This window comes from Excalfactoria chinensis, chromosome 11, assembly GCF_039878825.1.
Source record: "Excalfactoria chinensis isolate bCotChi1 chromosome 11, bCotChi1.hap2, whole genome shotgun sequence".
NCBI classification, from domain to species: domain Eukaryota; kingdom Metazoa; phylum Chordata; class Aves; order Galliformes; family Phasianidae; genus Excalfactoria; species Excalfactoria chinensis.
The window spans coordinates 1,763,358-1,783,796 of NC_092835.1; the positions used below are offsets into that span (position 1 = coordinate 1,763,358).

The window sequence follows — 20,439 nt, forward strand, 5'->3', positions numbered from 1 at the left end:
CAAGCTCACGAGTGGTTCAGACCAACTCCAAAACATCATTCATCTCCCCTCCAAAACATCATTCATCTCCCCTCCTCCCTGCTGCAGACACATCCAGATACAGTGACAGTGCTGCTGAGACTCATTCTAGTACATGACTGTTACCGAGACCATGGCCCAGGCAGTAAATTCTTCAGGCAGTCCAAATGGCCACCCTGGGCCACACAACAGCCATCATTGCTCTGGGCTATCAAAACGATGCAGTAATTTCCAACAGAGCATCTCCAGCACTGAAGTGAACTCAGACAATAATCTGAGAAAACCATCACTGGCAAAAAAACCCAAAAGATTAAAATCTGCATAAAAACAGAATTCTGCTTCTTACGGGCTGTTGTGACGGCCCTCCCACCTCTGTGGGGAGGCAGAGATACTGGATAAAACAAAAGCAAATGTGCAGCACGCAGGCTGTGGCTGCAGCTCCCTTCTTCTGCACCACGCCACAGCAGCCTGGCCATACCCATTGCCCTCCCATAAGCAATCCAGCTTGCTTTCATTGACAAGCTCTGCTGCTTGGAAAGGCATTCTGCTTCTGAGCTTTTTCCCATCAGATTACGATTGTGATCTCATCTCTTATCGCCTTCCATTGCACTGACAATAAAAAGAAATCCCTCAGAACTGAAAAAATAGCTCGAGTAGTTTGATTAGCCACAGGACTTTCTATCGTTTCAACCTCTTTCAGTACACTCGGCCTTAGAATGTAAGAATGAACAGCTGCCCTGTATTTCGGATCTTACCGGAGCGCAGCATCGTTCTGATTTCTTCAATCCAATTTCATAGTTACTTTTCTTTCTCTCTCTTTCAGAGCTGAAAGAAAACGGCTAAATGCATCAATAGTGCCAGAAGCAGCTATTGCTGCCCAACCGCATTCCTTTTTGTTGTACTCAGCCCGTTTGGGTTTCAGCTTTCCTGCACACCTAGCAAACACAGACTTTAAATCCTCTGTTCTCCCACTGACTGCACTGTTTTCTTTTTATGCCCAGTACAGCACGGAATTCAGCCATCCCATCAGATTTCTGCATGCGTGCCTCTGTACGTTTTGATATATACGTCTTTTCTAAGTCCTACGGTCTGTTCCAAGTTGGCAGCCTAAGTTTGACAACCCTCTATATTTACCCTGCCTGGAAAACTCAGCTCCCAAAGGGGCTGTCCCTGCCACCATCAAAGCTGCCCAGGGAATGTCTCTTGTTCTTCTGGCTGAAATTCAGCACAATCACCAACCCTAAATGAGACACTTCTTCTCTGCATTATGCGCGACTCACATTTTAGGGTTGCTTTCCCTATTAAACACAGTTATAAAGCTGTACACAGTCTGCTAATTGGCAAGCATGGTGACCGGGCACAATTAGGTTTGCTTCTGAAATATACATTCTGAATCACATATGTCTGTTAGAACTCCCACACTGCTTTCAAGAAAGGTTATGGAGGAAGAACTGACTGCATAACACAACCAATTCACAATAAATAAAGATGGTATCAAGGAGGAAAGCAGTCCCGAGCAATTCAACACAATACTTCCATAGAAGCAACAAACCACCAGGCAGGAAATGAAAACAAAAAAGCGATGCTGCCTTACAGTTTCTAATCTCAGTTACCGCTCGCTCAGAAATGCTGTGATTTCTGCATGAAGTCATAACTTGAGATCACGTTTCTGGGGCCGTGCCAGCAGCTCTGTGCTGCTGCCCGCGCTGGGATGAAAGTGCCAGGCAGTGAGTGGGATGCAGAGTGGTACCTTGGCAGTCACTGGGAGCCCTGGGGACAGAGCTGCCCAAATCACCTGGAATCTGAGAGAGGCTGCTGGAGCTCGAAACCAGTTATGCAAAAGTGGCACAAGCAACACTTCAAAGGGAGCAATGCAGGATATTCCTGAAGTTCCAGCAAAAAAAGCACGGCCGGGAAGGAATGTCAGGGCAGGAGAGAGCCAGGAGGCGGCCTTTGATGGGCTCTGAGAACACAGAGCAGGGGAAACCAACGTGAAGCCAAAATGAGAAGGTTCTTCTGGAGCCAAACTTTTCCTGGAGCAACCAGAGAAAAGAGATGCCAGAGTCCATCCTGAGGGAGAAACAAGCTCCTGATTAGACAGACGTATGGAGACATATGGAGAGGAGAGAAAGTCTACTTTTTTGACCTAAAAAAGAACGGTTCAAAAAGCCTTCAAAGAACAGGGCAGGAATTAAGTCTTTATTGAAACTGATTCCTAAGACGTTGCCTTTGAATGCTCAGAAGATCCGCAAAGTTTTTCATAGAATAAAAAAAAACAATAAAAAAACAACCAACAACCCTCCTGGATCAAAATAACTAGAATGCAACTTCAAATTCACAGCTCAGAGGCAATTGATGCCCCAACCTCGGTCTGTGCAGCAGCACAAGTCATAGAGCTGACTGCTGTCACAGCTGTACCCAAATAAAGGCTCCCTCCTTTCAACCAACACTGCTTTTAGAACCAGAATGTGAGGTTTGTGGTACTGTCATGCAATGCACCTGGTGCAACTGGACTGAAAGGATAGATGGGAGCTCCATGCACTGTGATGATGATGGATGCTGTAGCTTAAGAGACCTTAGGAGAAATATTACCCAGTGTCCAGCAACGTGTATGAAAACAAGGGAAATAATTAGCAATGGAAACACTCAGCGAAACAAAGAGCTGCCTGTGTGTAACATCTAAACAAAGCCAGCCATCTGATCAGCTGCACGGCAATCTGCACAAGACGGGTGCAACTCGTACAACCTAATTATTCTCTACCTACATTAGTTCTTCCAGTTGTCACACATTCCTCTGATGTTTTGGAATGGGGCACGATTTTCTCTGCTCAGCAGTGAGCGCTGCTCTCCCATATGGTGCAGTCACACTCCGGGCGATGCTTATGGAACAACATTTAGAAAACAGCTGGAGAAAGTCACAGCCCAGGCAGAAGCACAAATGTCCTGGGATGCTCAGAACACTGCACTGCTGCTGGTACAGCTCCACAGCTCCCTTCTGTTGCATTATGAGACTCTGATCGATGACCAAATCATGGTGTTAAACCGTGCTTTTAATTCCTCACGGGGACTGGCAGTCAGAGAAAATAATTTCATTTCCTCTGTACTTTGTAAGCACCGCACTCCGATAGCACCGCTCCTCAACGGGTTTTCGGCAGCAGCTCCACCAGGACGCACACAGGAGCTGTTCCTCCCCGTTTCTTTCTCCTTAAAGCAACCGCTCTCAAAACAATTCCCTACAGTGCTTCAATCTTTGCGTTACCCATGAGGATCGCAGGCACAGAACCAACAGAACAAGGTGAAAGTAACTTCTCTTACGGATGCCCGGCAACCTCAGCTCTCCCCCCGTACGCAGCAGCCCGCTGAGATCAGGTACAGCTGCAAAGTTACACTGCCATACATTACTTCTTAAATTCAACCCCCATATCACGCACAGCACAGCCGACGTGCCGGAGCAACCAGGCTGCTGTGCACCTCTGCTGTGTTTCACACAAGAGAGGGAGTGCAGGGGAACGGCACCGAACACAGCACCGAGGTGCTATCAGCAGCAGTGCGCCGACCATAAAACTCCACGGCTATCAAACACAGCGCGGAGGCACACAGGAGGCAGCCAACTCTCGCCCCTCTTTAAGCACAACGCAATTCTGACTTTCATTTTCCCTTTCTCGCCGTGTTTCAGTGTCACAAAATAACACCGTTTTGCTGCCTGGGGACATTTTAGCTTTTGGTTTTTGCCAGGCGGAGAAAAGCAACGATTTTCACTGCATTTGAACATTTTGCCCCAATTTCTGCTTTAATAATAATTACAGTAAAAACACAAGGCAACAAATCCACTCCTCTTTCCCCTAAAACACTCCACTCGAACTGGAAAACACAACTCTCAATGCATTCAACATTTGGAACCAATACAGCATTGGTGTGGATTCGGACAACGATTCAAAGCTAAACCCCAGTTCTTGCACTGACAACGAGATCCGAGCTGGATGAAAGGCAAAGCCCTTTATCTGCTAGGGCTGGAGTTTGTGATGGGAGCTGTTTCCGTGCTCAGCGCCGTTTGCAGACGTGGGGCAGCAGCTGCTGGATGCCGTGTGCCATTACAGAGTCAGATCGGGGGGGAACCACCAACTCTCCCGCTCTGCTTTCCTGCTCTGAGCAAAACAAACGTAGAGGGATGTTATTCAATTCCAACGGGTAATTTATTACTTTTGTTATGCTTTCTTCTGCTACAGTTATGCACTTGTCTGTAATTAGAAGGCTTTTCATTCTGGGAAAAATTATAATATATGCCTGAAAACTTATAATAGTGAAGGAGAGAAATGATGGGAGAGAATCATAAGAGCATTAAGGCTAGAAAAAGACATCCAGGATTATCTCTCTGACAGCTCTGAAGTTTGAGAAGTTTGCGCTCCTAATTTTGCCGTTGACACGGAAAGGCTCTTCTACTTCATATTTCAGGCTGGGAAAAAGTATATATTAAATAAACATTAAAATCTATAAAACAATCTGGCTTGGCCTGATGCAGTGGAACTGAAAAATAAGATTAAAACTGTATTACAAAGATGGAATGTCCTTAATTGACTCCTGAAGGCGCTGGCTGCCAACACAGCACAGAAGCCACCAGTCCAACCAGAGCCAACGAACGCGTGGCCCTTCCCTCATCGCCACTGGATCGAGAGCACTAACAGCGTCCACTTGGTCAACAGTTTTGCAATGTTCGAGGAATTCTTTTGTTCCTCTGACTCTCTTTGCTGTCGTTTTCATCGGAGCTTTCCAGAAAAACAAACAATCGTTGGAAGAAGTTTGCAAATGAGTGATAATAAGCGAGGGCCTCAGGCAGCGCAGCGAGCATTAAATGTGCCGCTCCGCCTGGAAAACACGGACACAACTCGGACTTCGGGTGTTCTGACTTTGTAAGAGTTGGAAGGGATGGGTTTCTTTTAGCCATCAAGTTCGACAGCAGTCTCAAAATGCATTTCACCACACCTACACGAACATTTTTCCCTCAGAGATAACACAGAAGTGTCCCTGAGCAGTCCCACCGACCCATATCTACCTCAACCATTCCCAGTCCTCCACAACTACTAGCCTGCTCCAAATAACACACACAGATCCAACTGAAGGTCGCATTAATTTGGAGCATCTCCACAGAAGACGAATCTGTTCCTCAGGTCCACGGCTTTTAAGAATAGATCTACACAAACTGCCATGAAACACATTGATGAACTTCATGAGTGATTTCATTATTTAGAGTCCAGTGTTGAACAGACACCAAATAATGGAGCTCTTGGAATCATTTGGAAAAGAATTAGGCCAACGACAAACATTTTTGACAGTTCCACTCCCGTTGTGCTCGATTGAGTCACAGTTTAATTCAGAACAGATGACTCTCTGATCGCTCCTTTCCCTATGTTACACACAGCATCTCCCTGATTTATCACCGCTGACAATGAAAAACATGCACCTAAAGGTAAAATCTGGCATTTCACTACAAATCTCTGAAGATCAACGTCCTGTTCCAACGCTGCACAGACCTACGGACAGAACTGACTGCCCTTTAGGAGACGTGCAATCCAGGTTCACACCAAAGCACAACCCATTCACACACAGGTGTGTGGGACAGAGTCAGTTTCACTGACCAAAACTTGATATCTGATATTGAACTTCCACAGAAAGTAACACAAAACAGTTCTAGGATGTATAAATTCTGATTAATGTTTTGTCATTACGAGTTGATACCTCTGCTTACCTACCGGCACCGCTTACATTTTGCTTCTACCTGAATCTGATGCATTACAGAAACTGCCACAACCCTCTTTTTTCTTATTAACAATTGAAACCAATGGGCTGACTGAGGTTTGGAGTCCGAAGTTCAGCCCTGAAACAGAATACAGTGTCCTGAACACAAAGCAGAGCCTAAGTCAGATGGGCTGGGTGTAAAAGCATCTTCTACATCACTGCCATGGGACTGAGATTCCCCATTTTCAGGGTCATTGCAACAAAACAGTTAACCAGAAAATCAAACTAACCTGACATGTGACTTAAATCTAACGCTTCCTCCTGGTGAGCCCCATAACACTTGTGCTGTTTAACATACATATGTAACGTCATTCCAAAAGCAGGGAACGATCTATTTCAGGAGCAGAAACAGTTGTTAAAAAACACCAGAGACATTTATAGCACAGGTTCATTCATAGCCCAGTCCTGGTTGGAGCCCAACAGCCCTATCAAAGGAAGAGCACCTCCATGTAAAGCAGTGCATCTTTCTGCTTCCAGATCAGTCTGGACTGATAGCTCTAGATGGATAATTGATGGAGCCTGAATGCAGCAATTAGTCCCAGAAGATCGGATCAAATAAACTCAATCAAGCTTATAATTTCAAGTGCTTATTCCACAAAGAATTTTGTTCACAGAGCACCGCAGAAATGGCTAAAGCAAGCTACTGTGGATAGTTTCCCAAAGATACTTTCCAAATGTTACAGTAATAAAGTGAGATTTTGAATACGCCGAATACATCTCGGCTAATTAAAACACCATCTGAGATCGGAACTGAAAACTGTGCTGCTGATGTGGGATTTCAATCCCTAAAGCAAGCAACAAATTGGTCATTTTGTAGTTCTTTAATGTCAGTGTCTGCTTGAAACAAAAATTAACTATTAAAAACTCCAGCTGCAGAAATATGTGGTTTTGTATACGGCCCGTTCCAAGTCAGCACACAAAGCACAAAGGAATGTTCTTCCAACATCCTACTTCAATTTATTCGATATTTGCTCCTCTACTTCAAAATATTTTAAGAATTCTGAAAAACTGGACTGAAAACCTGTTGGGGAAGATGGAAGGGATTAAAGGCAAAAAACAACACACGCTCCAAGTCAATCAGTGGTGAAATCTCACCGTGTGCAGCATTACATTACAAAAGCCTTTGCGGAAAGCCTGTGTAAACCACATAGGTTTTCCCTCAAAGATAAACTCAGCGCTCATCTGCTTATGAGCCTCTGTGATTTGACTCGGAAAAGAGAGCTGTTGTGCCCCAACTCTTCAAGCAAGCAAATGCTCAAAGAGAGGAGACAAAGCAAGGGAGTCCTCCTGCTTGTGAAACAGCAAAACATCCCCTGGATCGCCCAAGTGAAGCAGACAGCATGGAAACCTGGAGACAAGTTTAAATCATTGAGATTTACTGTTGCACTTAACGCAGTGCAAAGTTTAACCACACTAATGGCCTGAACTCTATACCTGCCATTTAGTAACCTGACAACACGCACGCACCAACGCAAGTGCTTTGTTTTTCATCAGGATGAAATGAGATCTCTCCATGCTGAACCCTTAAGCAATCATCAGGGTCAGCCAGCAGCAAGCAAGTAGCTGGTTCCCAGCCAAGGATATATAATACATACAGCATGAAGCCATCATGGGCACCAACAGCTCAACCCTACCACCAACCCCCCAGATTCTTCATGGGTTGCAGTCTGGGATGGGGGGGATGGTGAGTTCTGAAAGCACACGTGGTCCAAGGGGCAGCCCCACTGCACTAAGTAAGGGAGCACAGAGCTATCAGAGCACGCAACAGAGCAGTGATGGGAGATGGGCACATCCGCAACACGAAGACACAGCTCACATCACATGGGGAGAAAAAAGCAGAAATGAGGAGCGCTAGGAAAAAAAAAAAAAGAAGCCCAAACAAAACAAAAAAGAAATGATTTGTCTAGATTAGCACAGCTGATAGCTTTGTGGGGACTGCTATTCTACAAGCAGAGATTTTTATTACCAAAATCTCTAATAAGGGACAGCTTAGACCTATGCCTTCTATGAAGGCAGAGAGAATTATTTTTCCTTATATTTAAAAGATTATCGCTTCGTATCTCATCTCTTCTTATTAAGTTTACAGCAATATTAAAACAAGATTTGGGTGAATAAAGAACATAATATACTCAAAAATAGAGAACATATTCTTTGGAGCATTATAAACGCTCCTGTCTGCTTGAATGGAATTTTAATGGAACAACCCACCCTCTTAGGAGGAAAATAGAAAAAAGATGACAGAAAATATTATCCTTTTCCAAAGCCTTCATTTAACAGCCTTGCTGTACAACCACTGCTGATCACTCTATGGACTCCTTCACTCATGGACTGTATCAAACCAAGTATAAGAGATAAACTAATCGCCTTTATCCATTTCTTCCACCAGCCAGAACATGCATATAAAACAAAAATAATTTGGAGGGGAAAAAAAAGAGCCTATTATTTTTCAGTATTAAAATAATACGCCGATTTTAACATCTCTGTGTACTTCATCACTTTTGATCTGTAAGGCAAGGAACAGCAACGAAGGTTATGATGTGAGCGCAAGACTCTACAGGACATTAAGACACTGTGCTGGGAACTGGGACTTCTGAACAGAAGACAAAAATAGTTGAGTGACATAATGTCTAAGCCTTAAGAAGCACAAGGGAAAAGCTTGGTGTTTAAAGCACAGACATTATATTATGCTCTTAGAGCCAACTATCTGCTGGAATTTACTATTTGCTCCCAAAACAAATCTTTACCTGCGTCACTGAAACGGAGCATGAAAGCGGGGTCAGTTTTGGATCTTCTGTTATTAATGAGAAGTTATTTCCTTCGTGCTTCATTTTGCCAAAAGCTGAACTGAATGAAAAATGCCATAAATACATCTGAGATTTTGCTACTGAAAACTGTTTAGAATGCCTTCAGCAGTGGGATTTTTCTCTGCACATAAGGGCAGGCCGGGTCCCACAGCAGAAAAGGGGAGAGAAAGACAGCAGAGCATGGCTGATAACTGTAGTAATTAATGATCACTAGAGGATGGAGAAAGCTTCTTAAGCAAGTTGACCTAAAAGGCAACTGTGATGTTTTCTCTCACAGCAAGATCACAGAATCATGGAATGATAGAATGGCTTTGGTTGGAAGGGACCTCAAGAATAACGAAGCTCCACCCTGAGCTACAGCTCGGCACCCACTCTAGAACTTGGCCATCCAATAACTCACCACTGAAATTTTACATCGTTAATGAGAGCGGAAGGCCAATCACACACAAAGTCCAGACACTCGCTGTGTATGAAGAGGTACCTTCACTTTCAGGCTTTCCAAGGCAGCTCCCAAGCAGAAGGACCCCTGAATTCAGCAAGAAGTGCTCCATCAACACAACTGCATCACAGGTGAAGTCTTGTCCAATTGGAATCCCTGCATTTAGACACAGGTGATTTTCACAAGTGATACCTCACTTATGAAACAAGGCCTGCTGACTCGCAATGAGCATCCAAATGCCTCAGCACTGCCTATGGGAGCGGATAAGTTATGCAGTTTAAAAAGAGATGGGCATTTTCAATGAAATCTCAGTTAATTTTGCATTCTGAAGCAATACTGAATGCAGTTCTTGCAATAATACCTCTCAAGCAGCAGCTCCCTTTCTGTGCTTTGCTTGATATTTTATGCTTAGTTGACTGACACCATGGCCCTGTGTTTTCCCCAATACAGTCTCTTAACACGAGGCACGAAAACTTCTGTTTTTCTGACATCAAAGATAACAACACGTTTGCTTTAGGAACCTCACACAGAACCACAATGACAAGGACCATCATGGCCACAATGGCCATCCTGCCTATCACTGTCCCACATCACAGCATCCTGTCCTGTTGCACCGCTAAAAAAAGGCACGACCCTTCCTCCATGCTTTATTTGTGAATCCATGCCTATCTGTAAGCCTTAACCCACTTCACTGCCGTAGAATTAATCTGATTTGCATTTCCTGAAGCACCTGTTCAGCTACAGCACTGCCTCCTCCAACAGACTGAGCCTGCAGGACTCAGGAGCTTGATGACTATTTTGATTGATCCAAAGGGAGGAGTGGAGTTTAAAACAGAGAACCCCTCTTCTGTAGGCTGCCAAATTAATGTGCACAAAGGGCTGTCAGCAAGGGGGGAGGAGGGGGGAAGGGAATAACTCAATTAAAAGGTTTGTGCTAAAATTTAAGTTGTCTTACTTCATCCACAAATACAAAATGTTTCTAACATTGGATTTGCACAAAGCACGTTTTGTTTCAAAACTAGTAATTTTTGTACCCAAAAACAGAGCGGACCTGCAAGGCTTCGGTCCAACTTATTACCGAAGAGGAACCATTAGGAAATAATCAGTTACTTTTTTCGAGACCATCCAAGCAGTGCCTGAGCTCCAGCTGCACTATATTGGGGTTTTCATGTTGGTGTTTTTCTTCTAGCAATCCTGTTTGTTCCCCTGTGTGCGTTATTCAAAGCAGATGTGCTGCAGCAGGGAAAAGCCTCCTCGATTTCCTGCTGCACAAGTTACGCTCCTCTTCCTCTCTGCCCATCACACACACGCATGCACACACAGCCCCCGATGCATGCAGAAAGACTCACGCTGTTAATGTGCCTCTGTCCTCACGGCACTTGCAGGGCTGATGTCGGAGCAGCGCATTCCTCGTGCTTTGGATTACCTCCTCATTTCTTCAGGCTTTTGCTCTGAAGGCAGCTGACAATCATCTTAATGCTACTGCCCTCTGCTGCTTGGAAATCAGGGATAGGAATAGCGACGCGTGCACCGTATTTGTTCTTGACTACAGAACTCCAATTTAAAAACATAGTATTTTTAAATCCAGAACTTTTTGATTAGATCCATTATGTGAGAAATAAGAGCTGTGAAATACAGTTCTTCCCTCTGTTTCAGATAATATATCAATATTAAAGTTACTAATATTGATAGAAACTGCAGTATCTATTTCCAAAGGCTTAGGAAAGACAACTAAAACGCATGTATAAATACAATATAAAACGCATTAGACATTTTCCTTGTGAGACTCCATGGGTATTACATGGAATTACTAGAATTAGCAAGGTTTATTCTCAACATTTGGAACACTTCTCTCCCTTTTCTACTCCTGTAAGGCTTAACAGCTTGCCCAACACTTCAGGCAGAGAACAGCAATAGGACAGATGTTTCAAACATAGGTGATGAGGTCATATCTCCTTTCAGCTTGTTATGGGGCATGCTGTGTGTATTGAAACCAGACCTGAACGAGGCAGCAGATCCATCCTCCTCCTGAGGATACGAAACACAAGCTCTCACTGATCCGTTCCTCACACACGTGTCTGTTCTGACCTTTCAGGCCCAAAAGCAGCAAGCTGCTACTCTGCAGCACTCCATTCTATTTGCTCCAGCACGATGGCAGCTTTGCAAGCATCTCTTCTCTGATTGTGGATTCATCAGCTCACAACAAACTCTGCACGTACCATGGGGATGCTCAGCTAAAGCTTACCTGCTGAGCTACCTCAATGCTGCCAGAAAGCCCACAGCAGCACAAGCAGCAGGAAGGCTCAAAGAGGCAATGGGAAAACTGCTCCATACAAACATCCCAGTGAGCAGCAGAAAAATGTGCTACTTATGTCATCCCATTCCTCTGTGTACACAGAGCTCAACAGCTACAGCGGTGCACTGAGAGCCATCGGATCAAAACCTCAACTGTGAGAGACCATGTCTATAGGAGATATTAAGTTGCTTGTTTATTTTTTTAATGTAATAACAGAATGGACTGGGTTGAAAAGGACCACAATGATTATCAAGTTCCAACCCCCTGCTGTGTGCAGGGTCACCAACCAGCAGCCCAGGCTGCCCAGAGCCACATCCAGCCTGGCCCTGAATGCCTGCAGGGATGGGGCATCCACAGCCTCCTTGGGCAACCTGTTCCTGTGCGTCACCACCCTCTGGGTGAAAACCTTCCTTCTAAAATCCAACCTAAACCTCCCCCATCTCAGTTTAAAACCATTCCCCCTTGTCCTATCATATCAGAAACAATTTCAAGTGTTTATTGCATATGCATAGTTGGAGGAATGGTATTACAAAAGCAATTTACAGTTGCTGACTGTTTGCTGCTAACTACACACTCTGTTTGCTCTGGAATCCACTAACTATTCCAGCTTACCTACAGATACTCTTACTTCAGATTAAGTGAACTAATGCTGCTATTCCTATTAATTATTTGTTCATCGAGCAGAACAAATCGTCAGCTCTCCAGCAATATATAAATGATCTTATTTTAGATTCTGAAGTGCATTAAATTTTTTAATTTAAAAACTAGGGCTATTAGTTGAAGATCATTTGCCTGGTGTCACTTTAATTAATTTCCACATTGGAGAAAGGCTGGCTGTGAGGATACACTGAACAGAATGCCTAAAACACAACAGCAGTGTTAAACTGCTCAAGTTTGCTTCTGCCTCTCTACACTCCACAGCTTACAAGCAGTGCGGCACCATGTTATAATACCATGTGCAAGGCACACATTGAGCACCTCCTGACGTGCAGAACACTACGGCTCAATACAGGAAGAGAATGCTGGAGGTAGGGAGAAAGGAAGTCGAGTAATCAGAGGAAAGAAACAAATTAGAAACCTTCTGGTAATACACAAGTACAAAACTCCCAGCCCAAAGAAACTCCCACTGCTCCGAGGTTTCAAGCATTAGTTAATACGAAGTCTAATTATTTTTGCAGTTTGGTATTTTTATTAAATATGCATTGAAATATGAAACTTTCAGCTAATAGAACACATGTGTAGGTAGGGAGCGTTCTTTTTTGGCATCATTTCTTTAGTTCCATGAATAACGATGCCAGAAAAACAAGATCTAAATTCAGTGCAACTACCAGGACGGACAATTCAATAGTGGGTGGAAAAATAAAGAAGAAAGAAAAAAGAAGAAAGCAACAACTGCAGCATTCTACAGAGACGCTGCTGGTTACTGCCAGCATCATGAGCCTTAAGACACATCCGTCACCTTGGAAGCTTTACTGATAAAATTTCATGGTAGATTTATGCCATTTTCCCCTGTTTTTCAGATGAACGATCCCATGCTTTGCTCTGAACAAGAAGCATAAGGTTTACAAGAAGCCGGAGCTGCAAAGGGCACATCGGTAAGCAAAACCAATCCTCAACTCAACAGAGAGGATATTTGGAGCCTGCTAAGGTGTTGTGGTTTAAGAGAAAATGATTTACTAAGATAGAGGAAAGGATAATGATTATGATGATGATATATATCCATATGAACGCATAGAACAAGTGATGCACAAGCAGTTCTCACCACCCCCAACAGACACAGAAAGCAGAAGAGAGCAGAGAATTCCCACCCCCTTCAGAACTTCTGCACGATGCCATATTGGACAGAACATCCCTCTGGACAGTTCAAGTCAGTCCTCATTACGTTCCTTCCCAGCTCCCTGGGCTCTTTGCTGAGAACAGCCTTGGTTCTGCACAGCACTGCTCAGCAGCAGCTACAAACACCAGCATGTTTCTAACGCTGCTTTTCTCCTAGAACCAAAACACAGCATCACCCCTGAAGGAAACAATTCCATCCCAGCTGAAAGTAAGACAGAAGGTCACAATAATAAGTGGGAAACAGGAGAATAAGAAGCATTTTCAAAGGGAAAGTAAGTACACCCATGTGTCAGCTGGGCACATCGATAAGTGAATGAAGACACCGAAGTGATGCATTATTCACTTCCCTTATTATCCAACTGCTAAGAATCCCCTGGCAGGGAATGTTCAAGTTCTTAACCAGGAAGAAAAAGACACTCCTGAAAAGTAATGGACAGGTGGGGAAACCACAGAAGTCCTTTTGATGGCAGGTCATGCACAGCCGATGCGAGCTACTGGATTGTTATGACTTCCATTAGCACTGAACCATATCGTATGACAGGTTTTTGTGCTCTTATCCCACTGCCAGCGCCAAGGAAAATGCATTAGTTTCAACTTCCATTCTTAAACCACAAACAGAGTTGAGTTTAACTCATTTTCCTTCGCAGTTTTTATGAGCTAATAGCTCCAGAACTGATCGCTTACCACAGCTCAGCTGATGAGCAGGAGCCAGCTCAGCTGCTACAGGAATCATGTGAGTGCTGCTCATCCACCCCGTGGCAAAAGCAATCCACACAGCCACAGCTGCTGCTGAAGGTTTTGATGTCGAGTGAAGAAAGGAGATAAAATACTCTAAATAGTTGCTTGCTGCTTGTTTTTGCTCTGCTGAAACACAGCTAAGCAGCAAGTGCTTTGAGGGGACCTGGGTGCTCAATTCATTTTCTACATCACAGCCACTCAGAAGCAAACTGTCCCCATGAGTATCTACACTGCTTGATAGCCCAGGTGTCTTCGTACACACAACCTACTGACGTACTGTATGTACACACACAGGGTCAGGAAAACATTTAGCATTCAGGCACATCCCTTAATATAGCAGCAATCTGCAACGATGATTTTTAGACTATATCCTTTGGCTCTACTTAAGATGCAATTTGTGGCACACTGAGAATGCACTGCAGGGGAATAACAACCGTACTAGAGAGCTCCATATCACCTAGAGAGCTCCATACAGGAATATTGTTGTGCTGTGGACCACAGCACCAGAATTCAGCATTTAGCAAAGCATGCCTGAGATCAGATGTTAACAGCATTGCCAACACCTAACATGGACATTCTGCTCATTTAAACACTTACTGACTCATCACTCAAAGCAAAAACTCTTCTCTTACCTCATGTACGCACATGCACCCAATAAAAGCATCTTATCAGAAAGAACAAAAGCAGATGTGAAAGATCTGGTTCTCCCCAAACAGCCATATAATGAAAAAATAGCTGCCTAAAACTCAGCAATAAACGTCCGTCAGTTTGCACGGCCTGCAGCTCACATCTGGCCCCAGTGACAGTTGATAACGTGAAAAAGAACATACTGTACACCAAATAATCAATCCAGTTAGTAAACATAAAAGCAAAGAGGCCAAAGAAAGTAGAAAACATGGGGATAAAGCCTATGGCAGAAGGAACGGTACAAGTTTGGTCACACGCTTCGAGCCCACAGACAAAACACTTAAGTTTGTGTTTTCTCATTTTGTGAGTTGCTTACTTAAACAAAACCCAGAAGAGATTTTCCCTTATAAAACAGAGGCTCGTAACGTGAAATCATTCCAACTGCAACAGCAATTCTAAAGCAGGAAGGTGCTCAGAGCTCAGCTTGGTTCCTACCTGCCCATCCTGCCCAACGTGCACTTGATGTATCTGCAGGTTTCCCTGTAAAACAAAAAGCATTGACAATGAATAAGCTGTGAAGCCAGAAAACTGCTCACTCCTGAAAAAAGCCCGTTTCTCATCTCATTATCAAACCACTTCAACATTAAGGAAATCTACTAATTGAGGAAATTCTTTTGAGGGCTATCTTGGCAATTCAGCTACGCTTCAATGCTCAGCGCTTTAACCACAGAGGATAAACAGACTTCTATTATTAAGAAAGCAAGGAGGGTTTTCAGCACCAGCAAGTCTTCCTAGGATTGTTCTTTTTCCATTTAAGTGCCGGTGCAAGTCAAAGCCTTACTGAGCTAGAATTAGCTGTGCAAGGCTTAGCAGCACAGAATGCTGCCAGAAAGTCACTGTCTGTGCTAATAGGTTTTGGTTTCACCAATATTTGATGCTGAAGTCCAGCATGGTTCCATTACAGGAGCTGCATCCATTGCAACCAACTCTGAATAACGTCAAGTGTTTCAAAGGGAACTGCAGCTACAAAGTCTAAAGCTGAAAGAAGAATGGTAATGAAGGGAAGCCTGCACCCATACGTTCAAGGATGCCTTGCTAAATGCAAAAGGACTAAGAAAACCCGCTGCCCTAATGCCAAGAAGAACATGGCTTTCAGGAAAAGAAATTAGTTCTCTGATTTGCATATTTTCTGGCAACACTTCCTCTTTTCTTTTCTTGAAGCTGCATACGTTGCAATAAACTTAAAACCAGATGTGTGCATCTGTCACAGAGCAACGTAACCCTTCGCTCTCTCACACCCAGCAGCTCCCAACCCACAGATGCGGGCGTTTAAACCTCAGCATCGATTACAACTGGACATGATGAATGGCTTTTTTTCTCTTCCAGCAGCTTTAAAACCAGCAGTGCACACTGCAGGACCGTCTCAGAGTCACTATAGCACATTTTGATCCATTCTTGCTGCTCCCTCGGTCTGAAAGGCTTTGTCAGGAACACTGCCTTTAACTGTAACATTTATACAGTATTTATCATAATATTTACCCTTTGATACCTCCCTGGGTCATCACTATTCCTCTACACCAAAAGCGGTTTAATGAAATGTTACTTGGATGCTTTGGAAATGGATTCAGCTAACCCACAAACAGATATGTTTAACATTAGGCAAAAAAAATACATGCTACAGGGCAATCATACACAGTAAATACTGCACTCAGTATTTATGTTTAACCTTGTTTTGCTATTGCTTCCTCGTGTAAACAAAGTCTGAGAGCCAAAGAAACAGGACAGCAACCGCTGCAGCTATGAGTTTCTATACGTCCTTAAATAACCAACAGCTTCCCCACTCAGGTACATGGTGCAGCTTCAGTGGCCATTTTGAGTGGAAAGAAGAGTTAAATCAGAGGGTTCAGTACTGGATTTATCCATTTCCTTTCTATAGTTCAATTTTTATGGCAGAAAATCATGAAGTGCAAATAGTGCAGCACCAGATTGCTCGATGCATAATGAAGGTAAATTCACTTCAGTCTGGAAATCATCTTCAGGAGATGAAGTCTGACTACTCTCCTGCTGAAGAGTTTACACAATTAAAGACACAGAACATTCCCAACGCATCCAGTTTGCACACCTACAGAACGTTGTCTCAATCCTCAACGACAGCACAAGCACCCAACCTAGGTTTCCTATAATGCTCTGAGGGTACCCAGCTCCATCTCCAATGAAGACCAAATGTCGCAGTCATTGACATCACACACAGCAGAGTCTTCCTGGGCCTGGAGAGCATGCTCCCAAATCAGGGCCCCTCGCTGTACCCACATGCACACAAAGTTTTAGCTCACCTCGCTGTCCTGTGTGATTTGGACTTGCTCGCCTTGAGGAACCTGGGCTATGTGGAGATGGCCCTGCGGGATCCACAACAAAAGAAAACACCAGGAAGCATCAGAAGGAAACCAAAACTAGAGGAAGAAACTACTTGTTCGGATTGAATGCAGTTAAAACATTCACAGTTGTAGGTGGAAGCAAAAGACTTAACCAACAAAAAACATTTAAGATTGCTTTAACTCTAGTGTAACCATATTTTGCCATCTTTCATTCGTTCATGTTGACATCAGAGGAAAAGAAAACAGGCATAACAAGAAAGCCATATTTATATGGTACATGTCTCTACAAAGGAAGAATCTGCAATTGTGAGTGATACACTGGACTAACAGGCACTGGTCAATAGGCATTAGCTCTCCCAAACCAATGAGTTCAAAATCAGAAACCCATTTAAAGGCCTGGGAAACTCAGTTCTTCACAAAGGTACAACAAAACTACCTACAGATTGTTCCTAAAAGGTTATTATTTTAAAATCACGTGCATTTTCACATTAGCAAAGTTATGTTAGCACAGTGCAATGCTAACAAGCACCTCTCAGGCTGCTATAAATTGGCATGAAGTTAGCAATTCCAATGCAGCTACACCAGCTTGTGTTAGACAAGAATCTGCCCTAGGGGCTTTAATAAGGTTAATGCTCAGCGTGGCCAGCCACACCACCCTTGCAGAATGGCATCGTGCCTATCATTGATTGAAATGTGGATAAGAGGATGGAAGGAATTCCTTGTGCATCCTCACCAGCCCAGAGAGGTCTCTGCCACTGTGATTTACCTGGAGGGAGATTGGATTCTAAATAACCTACTTTGGAGTTTATAAGGCTTTGTGTTCATTTTAATATGCCTGCATGAGACAGAGATTAAAGATAATCATTTGGAATTCTGTCAAAGGCTCTTCTTATTTTATAACACAAGAACAATTGCATGTGATTTTCAAAGAAACACAGATCCCTCTATTTCAAACAGTTTCATTTCCTTTGGAAGGAAACTATCTATTTATAGGGAGAAAAAAAACATACTGGAAGTATCACTCTGACAATAGAGACTGTATATAAAATTAGAGCACAGCCCAGTCCACGTCGAGATTAGAATCAGTTTCCCTCCTTAACACTGAGCTCTCAGGGCTCCCAGGGAAAAGCAAGGAACATTTAAAGGATCCATTTACAGCATTTTCAAACAAGCGATCCTTTCTGCCTGGGGACGGGGGGTGGGGGGAAAGAAGGTGACTTTATTTACCTTTGTATCATTGCAGCATTCCAAAACAGAACTGCTCACTCATCTTTTGCAGATACAGAGCTGGCCTTCAAGGACAGTCTCTTTAGTTTGTTTGTGAATTCCAACAAAGCCCCTCTGAATCTTAACTCTTAAAGTTCACAGACGTTCAGGAAATCCCCTGCACTCGGTTCAACACTGGTTTGCTTTAAATACACACACTATAAATGACTACTGCTATTGTAATGACTCTCAGCCCTATGTGCACCGTTCCATAGAACTAAAAAAGCAACCACCTCAATCTGCTTTATGGCCCTCCCTACATGCCAGACAAATTATGGCCACCATGTAGGTCAATAGCTCTTAAGACTCCTGCAGCCTGGTTTCTATGGACAGAGGGTTTACATCACTGTACAGAACAGTGTACACATCCCTGCACGTTTAGTTCTGTGCTTGTACACTGCCTACCAGAGCTGGGCACTGGCCCACACACAAGGCTTCTGGGTACCTTAAAATCATGAACACAACCAGTGAAGGAGTGAACGTGCAGATGTAATTTACTGCTTCTCAATGTTGCGTATCAGAAACCTCACGTGTCAGGAACATCACACCATCCATCTTTTCATTATTTTCTTCCTTTCTTATATATAATTTAAAGAAAAGGCGATTCTTGCAGTTAATCCATGGCACACAGGAGCTAAACCAAGGTATGTTTTGGCAGAATACACAAATCTTGTTTAAAAATAATCTTTGTCTGAGCTTTGATAGCAGCCTCATGGTCAAAAAATGTCAATATTTATAACTGCTGCTTATATACATGTATCTAAATGAATACACATGTAAAGGTTCAGCTAACAGATGTTCAAAAATGCCTGAGAATGCAGTCATACTTGAAAATAAATGAAGCTGTGAATCACAGAAATGCAATTTTGTTTCGAAAGTCATAGTTAGAACTACTACTTCAGGGTGAACTGTATGGTTTGGAGGGCTGCTGTTAGTATTACGGGAACAAATGCTAGCAAAAGACCAGGTAGAGACTTGACTTCTCAATTCTAGATAGACTCATAGGATGGTCTGGGTTGAAAGGAATCACAATGATTATCTGGTTTCAACCCCCTGCTATGTGCAGGGTCACCAACCAGCAGACCAGGCTGCCCAGAGCCACATCCAGCCTGGCATTGAATGCCTGCAGGGATGGGGCATCCACAGCCTCCTTGGGCAACCAGTTCCAGTGCATCACTACCCTCTGGGGGAAAAACTTCCTCCTCAGATCCAACCTAAACCTGCCTATTCTCAGTTTCAAACCATTCCCCCTTGTCCTATCACTGCCCACCCTCACAAACAGCTGTTCCCCCTCCTGTTTAAACACTCCCTTCAAGTACTGGAAGGCCACAATGAGGTCTCCCCAGATCCTTCTCTTTTCCAACCTAAATAAGCCCAGCTCCTTCAACCTTTCTTCATAGGAGATACAGTAACGAACACATATTTATCTGCAATGATTTTGTGAGCAAGTCCTGCACGAACATTCTTGCCAATAACCCTTTACATAAGCCTTCAATGTTTATTTTCTGAAAGTCACGCTTACTAAATGACAATGAGTCATTAGGAACAATAAGAAAAATTAAATTTCAATTGAAGCAAAGTTTACATTACCGCGGATTGTTTAAACAGAGTAATTTAGAAAAGGCTGAGTACATACTACTTGGACTTGTCCATCTTCTCCTATTTGGTGGATCTGAACCTGCTGGGCGTTGGCCAGTGCGTAGTGTAGTGCCTGTGGTTGGTTCTGTTGGATCTCATTTGAGGCTGACACTGAGCTCTGAGGACCCTCTGAAAGAGACACAAATCCACCCTTGTTACATCCGTATCACTCGTGCCAGCAGCCCTGCAACAAAGCATGCTTAAAAACAGTGAAAAAACAAGAAAGCAGACGCAGATCATTAACGGTTTTATGCACATCGTTGCTCATTCGCTGCAAACTTCAACAGAGCCCCAGATGCTGTTTGGTCTCTGTGAAAGCACACATTTAAAAAGCATCTTTTGAATCTACATTAAGAGTTCTGCAAATGTCAAAGGAACGTAACAGGAAAAGCACACAGACTTCCCACTACAGGACCGGGCTGTTTCCTTCTGCTCACTGCGACAACCACCAGGAAAGCCAGCAGCAGTTTTCACTGGGATAACCTGCATTACAAGCTGGCATTTCATATATTTATTTCCAGACTTTCCACCTTTGTAGAAAAGATCCTCAAATATAAGAGGCAAGTAAAAACTAGAATTAGGTTGCAATACACAACCACTCAAATGCCA

General features: G+C 43.5%; 1 protein-coding gene across 7 annotated transcripts in view; it reads right to left on the reverse strand.

Moving 5' to 3' along the window:
* Positions 1–20,439, reverse strand: part of BANP (BTG3 associated nuclear protein) — a 115,989-nt gene that overhangs the window by 37,288 nt on the left and 58,262 nt on the right. For 4 of the 7 annotated variants that reach the window (XM_072346735.1, XM_072346742.1, XM_072346741.1 and 1 more), the window contains 3 exons: positions 19,829–19,959; positions 16,885–16,956; positions 15,047–15,091 (listed from right to left, as the gene is read on the reverse strand). In XM_072346735.1, coding sequence (XP_072202836.1) covers positions 15,047–15,091; positions 16,885–16,956; positions 19,829–19,959 — 248 coding nt within the window. Of the gene's footprint in view, positions 1–3,861; positions 4,164–15,046; positions 15,092–16,884; positions 16,957–19,828; positions 19,960–20,439 lie in introns of those variants that run through there. The other 3 variants (XM_072346739.1, XM_072346736.1, XM_072346740.1) reach the window with 2 other exon arrangements.